The sequence below is a fragment of the Glycine soja genome, chromosome 16 (assembly GCF_004193775.1).
Source record: "Glycine soja cultivar W05 chromosome 16, ASM419377v2, whole genome shotgun sequence".
Taxonomy (NCBI): Eukaryota; Viridiplantae; Streptophyta; class Magnoliopsida; order Fabales; family Fabaceae; genus Glycine; species Glycine soja.
Window position 1 is genome coordinate 34,055,432 of NC_041017.1, and position 6,464 is coordinate 34,061,895.

A 6,464-nucleotide genomic window follows, 5' to 3' on the forward strand; every position below is an offset into this window, starting at 1 on the left:
ATCATTTTTTTGTCGAATTATCTGATGAAATTTTAGTTGTTACAACTTGTTGGTACAATATGAAGTAGAGTTTGAGAACCTATAGTTAATATATGAGATAATTTTATTACACAATTATATAATTATTGAATTTTTTTATTATAAATTGCTTATCACCTGAGTGTAATAAAGGAATTTAAAATATATAAGCCTCGTATATGGAGTCTTTGTATTTTAATTTTTAAAATAAAGTCTTTTTTAAGAGAAAATATCCTTATTTTGGATAGAAGTATGGTACTTGATAGAACACTATGACGGAAGTTGATCCATGTGGCCGACCCCACCTAGTGGGATAAGGCGTTGTTGTTGTTGTTGTTGTATCCTTATTTTGTTGTCTTCGATAAGTGAACAAGAATTAACACGACTCTGTCATTTAGCCATACTATCAGCTATATAAATCCTGCCGCAGGCTCCATCTTTCATACTTGACAATTTAAGAGAAAACTGGCCACAGTAACCGATCTTTGTTTTACTCTTAGTCATTTCATAATGAGTTGTTATTCTCTGAAACTATTTTATGCACTTTTGCTGCTTTTATTGCATGCTGCAGTATCCATTCTTGGATTCAACAGCCTTCCCAATAGCGCAGAAATTAAGTGCATTCAGACTGAGAGACAAGCACTCCTCAACTTCAAACATGGCCTCATAGATGGCTATGGCATTCTCTCTACATGGAGTGACGATGACAGTAACAGAGACTGTTGCAAATGGAAAGGCATTCAATGCAACAATCAAACTGGTCATGTTGAGATGCTTCATCTCCGTGGTCAGGATACACAATATTTGAGAGGTGCAATCAATATCTCTTCATTGATTGCCCTTGAAAATATTGAACACTTGGATCTCAGCTCTAATTCTTTTCCATGGAGTCATATCCCAGAACACATGGGCTCGTTCACCAACTTAAGATATCTCAATCTCTCTGATTGTTATTTTATTGGGATTATTCCTTATGATATTGGAAAGCTTACACATTTACTGTCTCTTGATCTAGGTAAGAATCTTTATCTCTATGGACAAATCCCTTATCAACTTGGAAACCTTACACATTTACAATATCTTGATCTAAGTGATAATGATCTAGATGGGGAACTCCCTTATCAACTTGGAAATCTCTCACAGTTGAGGTATCTTGATCTTGCGGGGGGGAATTCATTCTCGGGAGCACTCCCTATCCTGATTGGGAATCTTCCTTTGTTGCACACTCTTGGACTTGGTGGCAAATTTGATGTGAAATCTAAGGATGCAGAGTGGTTGACTAATCTTTCTTCCTTGACAAAACTTAGGCTAAGTTCACTACACAACCTTTCCTCTTCTCATCACTGGCTACAAATGATCAGCAAGCTTATTCCAAACTTAAGAGAGTTGAGGCTAGTTGGTTGTTCTCTTTCAGATACAAATATTCAATCTCTGTTTTATTCACCTTCCAACTTTTCCACTGCTCTTACCATCCTTGATCTTTCTTCAAATAAGCTCACATCCTCAACATTTCAACTGTTGTCAAACTTTCCTTCTCTTGTTATCCTTGACCTTTCCTATAATAATATGACATCATCAGTCTTTCAAGGTGGTTTCAACTTCAGTTCAAAACTTCAAAATCTTGATTTGCAAAATTGTAGTCTTACGGATGGAAGTTTTCTTATGTCATCTTCTTTCATTATGCGTTCTTCATCTTCTCTTGTTTCCCTTGATCTCTCCTCAAATCTGTTGAAATCATCAACTATATTTTACTGGCTCTTTAACTCCACCACCAATCTTCATAACCTTGTCCTTGATTATAACATGTTAGAAGGTACCATTCCAGATGGATTTGGGAAAGTAATGAACTCTCTTGAAGTTCTTGACCTCTACGGTAACAAACTGCAAGGCGAGATTCCATCTTTCTTTGGTAAAATGTGCGCATTGCAGGGGTTACGGCTCTCAAATAACAAGTTGAACGGGGAATTCTCTAGCTTCTTCCGAAATTCTTCATGGTGCAACAGAGACATATTTACGAGGTTGGATTTATCTTATAACCGGTTGACTGGCATGTTACCTAAAAGCATTGGTTTGCTATCAGAGTTGGAGCTTCTTTTCTTGGATGGGAATTCTTTGGAGGGTGACGTCACTGAATCCCATCTTTCTAATTTTTCCAAATTAAAATTCTTGTCCCTATCAGAGAACTCGTTGTCTCTGAAATTAGTCCCGAGTTGGGTTCCTCCATTCCAATTAGAAAAATTGGAACTCAGTTCTTGCAAGTTGGGCCCCACTTTTCCTAGTTGGCTCAAGACTCAAAGTTCTTTGTTTTGGCTTGATATTTCTGATAACGGGATTAATGACTCTGTACCAGACTGGTTTTGGAATAACTTGCAAAATATGATGTTATTAAATATGTCTCACAATTATATCATTAGTGCAATTCCTAATATATCCTTGAAGCTTCCTTTCAGACCATTTATACATCTGAAATCGAATCAGTTTGAGGGTAAAATTCCGTCATTTTTACTACAAGCTTCCCATCTGATTCTCTCTGAAAATAATTTTTCAGATTTGTTTTCATTCTTATGTGACCAAAGCACAGCTTCAAATTTGGCCACTTTAGATTTATCACGCAATCAAATAAAGGGGCAACTGCCAGATTGTTGGAAATCAGTAAAGCAATTACTGTTCCTTGATTTAAGCAGCAACAAATTGTCAGGGAAGATTCCTATGTCCATGGGCGCCCTTGTTAATATGGAAGCCTTGGTTTTACGAAACAATGGTTTAATGGGTGAGTTGCCTTCTTCTTTGAAGAATTGCAGCACTTTATTTATGCTGGACCTGAGTGAAAATATGTTGTCGGGTCCAATACCATCATGGATTGGAGAAAGTATGCAGCAATTGATAATCTTGAACATGCGAGGAAATCACTTCTCAGGAAATCTACCCATTCATCTCTGTTATTTGAACCGTATTCAATTGTTGGATCTTTCAAGGAATAATTTGTCAAGAGGAATTCCATCATGCTTAAAGAATTTCACTGCAATGTCTGAACAGAGCATCAACTCAAGTGACACTCTGTCTCGTATATATTGGCATAATAAGACTTACCATGATATTTATGGTCTTCACTTATTCGGAGGTTATACGCTTGACATAACATGGATGTGGAAAGGTGTGGAACAGGGGTTCAAGAATCCAGAGTTACAGCTCAAAAGCATTGATCTTTCCAGTAACAATTTAACCGGTGAAATACCAAAGGAGGTCGGATATTTGCTTGGGTTAGTTTCTTTGAATCTATCAAGAAACAATTTGAGTGGAGAAATTCCTTCTCGGATTGGGAATTTAAGGTCACTAGAATCACTTGACTTGTCAAGAAATCACATCTCTGGGAGAATTCCTTCTTCTCTTTCTGAAATTGATGATTTGGGAAAATTAGACTTGTCACACAACTCTCTTTCTGGAAGAATCCCATCAGGAAGACATTTTGAAACCTTTGAAGCCTCCTTTTTTGAAGGAAACACTGATCTTTGTGGCCAACAACTTAACAAAACTTGTCCTGGGGATGGAGAACAGACAACAGCAGAGCATCAAGAACCACCAGTCAAAGGTGATGATTCAGTTTTCTATGAGGGATTATACATCAGCTTGGGGATTGGATACTTCACTGGATTTTGGGGCTTATTAGGGCCATTGCTACTGTGGCGTCCTTGGAGAATTGCTTACATCAGGTTTCTGAACAGATTAACAGACTATGTATATGTATGCTTATTGTGAATGTGGGAATTGTTGCTGATCGCTCCAAGGCAAAAAGGTATGTTCTAGATTTATTTGTCAATTTCATGGTTTATGTTCTGACTTTGTCTTATTTTACATATATCAAGGAATTGCTTCACTGATCAAAAAGAGCAATATGGATTTCACTTAGAGGAGGCCAAGAATAATAATAATAATTTAATCTAATTATTATTTAACTTGTAATTTTTTTTAAATTTTTTACAAAGAAAAAATATACAACTATATTAAGCATAAAAACATTCCTATCTAATTAATTTTATCATTTATATGAAAATAAATAAATAATTTTTTTATTCCTAAATACTAGAAACATAAACTCTTTCAAATATATTAATTAGACATTTATAGAAGAAACAAATAGATGCATTTTTTAAAATGATTTTCCATAATTATAAATGTACACTTACACATTACAAATATTTTATTATTATCTTTAATTTCTTTTTATCTCACTTTTTACTATCACATTATATTACCTATTATACATACACTTCTCTTTCTTTTTTCTTTTTGTCTCCCTAAGTGTCAACTAAGATGACATGTATTATTTTTCAATATTTTTTTTCATAAATTTTAAGGGGACCGTAATTCTTTTAACATGGTATTTTAAATACACTTTGTGAAAAACTTGGGGGCCATGGTCCCTGCATGTATACTTCCATTTTCAATTTTATATGAAAAAATATAATTCTGTTTATATCTTGTAATTAATCCAGCACATTAATTGTTGTAAAAAAAAATGCTGATTGTTGCAGATGTGCTGCAGGCTTCTGATCAGAGAAGAAACCATTGTTGGCAGCTACAAATGCGAGATAATTTCTTTAATATAGGAGTTTACAATGTTTTGTATTTAAGTAATGAACTGCAAAATCTTGTTTCCAGAAACTTAGTATGCTATTGTTGTATTTATTGTATAATATATTTGTAATGCTGTTTGTTTTTCATTATTGTGCTTAGATCTGTGATATCTAAAATTTCACCACTTCATATTCATCTTCAACAATGCTTTCTACTATATTCTCCTAGTGCAGCTATACTTAACTGTGAATCAAATTTGTGCATGAGAAGAAGAATGCAAGATACCCTATTTGTTCCTAGTTACTACCAGTGTATTTGCATCCTTGTGTTAGACCCCTTCTGTACGTGCACTTTTGCTTTGCCAAAAGTAGCAAGTAGAGCATTAAAAATTGCATCAAGCTAGTGTTAGGTTGCTGGACTTATCAAATTTTATCTATTTATCTCAATTATCACGAAAATAGAAAAGAGTATATCTGTAAATGAAATTCACACAATGAATGCTAATTTGAAATTCTCTCTCTTCCGTTGCACCAATATGAGAGTGCCAATTAGATCCCATCATCTAGTCATTTGACAGAGTAAGTATTTCACCAAGACCAAGACTCTATGTGGGCCCCAACTAATAGTTAGCTTCCTTTGTCGATAAAACTGAAGACGTTTGAACCAAAAGATTTTTCGAAAAAATCAATATTAATAAACTCAACTTGTTTTTAATTATGCTACTATTTTTGTAACATTCATTTTTATAAAATTGATGTTAAAATAACAACATTAAATGTATATTTTCTAGTGTTATATAAAGGGTTCGACAAGCTAGATTGAGAGAAATTCAGAATCTGCTACGCTCATTCTCCTCATGCTATTTCATTGATCAAGGGTCCTATCATCTTGGCTCATCGATATACTTCTCTCATTCAAAATATTCAGAATATGTCTTTACCTAAAAATATTAATTAATATGTGACACTTACACCCAACTAAGAATAGTAAATTTGTGGAAGTGCTTTCCACACTTGAAAAATAAAATTATTAGAAATATTTATAAAGACAATATAATGAATTAATGGTTGTTTGTTAGTCCTTGATAAAATTGAGTGGAGCTTGAAGACCAATAAGTATATTACATGAAATTAGTTAAAAGAATCTCTCAATAAATAATATAGTTGAGATTTTGATTTTTATTTGAGTCTAATAGTAATAGAATACGACTATTGTAAATGTTATTGTTATATAATAATGATATATATAATAATAATTAGACAAATTATAGTGTTTATTATATTCATACTGATTGTATGAGTATGAAATAGTGATATTTTTGTATTATAATATAAAGATTATGTTTTAAATAAATAGCGTATAAACTATAATTTTTAAAAAAATTTCACATGTATTGAAATAAATTAGTACTTTAAAATAATGATAAAAAAAGATGATATTGTGGTCTTCATTGTTTTCTAACTCTTTTAATGGGTTAGAAAATTAAACACACAATTACATCCAAATTTAAAAGTAATACGACTGTATAGACTTTGAAATTATTAGTCTGTGTGGAAATTTTATATCAAGACAAATTAATTAAGCTTGCATTTTCTACGCTTTAACCAAATGACAAATGATATTTATTCATCTTAGTTCTTAGTAGACTTTTCACAGTATGATGTCAACCCTAGAAAGACTTGGAAATATTCTAACGTGCAAGGACTTTTTTATTTATTGGGGACCAAAGATTGTGCAAAAACATTAGTGTAAAGATAAATTAGTATTGCATTTCTCCTATTTTGACAAAATAACACATCATATTTTTGGTGGGTTTAAATAATTGTTTTTTCCCTATAAAATTAAGAATTTTTTTGCACTTTAATATATAA

At 32.8% G+C, this 6,464-nt stretch overlaps 1 protein-coding gene across 2 annotated transcripts; it reads left to right on the forward strand.

Annotated features, from left to right (window-relative positions):
* Positions 1 to 483: 483 nt before the first annotated feature.
* On the forward strand, positions 484 to 4,795 carry LOC114390858 (receptor-like protein EIX2). 2 transcript variants are annotated; one of them, XM_028351766.1, is made up of 2 exons: positions 484 to 3,811; positions 4,551 to 4,795. In XM_028351766.1, exon 1 carries the CDS (start codon positions 529 to 531, stop codon positions 3,772 to 3,774), a length of 3,246 nt encoding a protein of 1,081 aa, XP_028207567.1. In that variant the 5' UTR covers positions 484 to 528; the 3' UTR covers positions 3,775 to 3,811; positions 4,551 to 4,795. The 2 variants fall into 2 exon arrangements, with proteins under 2 accessions (XP_028207567.1, XP_028207568.1); XM_028351767.1 differs by having other exon boundaries at positions 4,562 to 4,795.
* The last annotated feature ends 1,669 nt before the right edge of the window (positions 4,796 to 6,464 follow it).

Coding starts and splice junctions, on each gene's coding strand:
- LOC114390858 (XM_028351766.1), top strand. CDS start 529: ATGAGTTGTTATTCTCTGAAACTATTTTATGCACTTTTGCTGCTTTTA.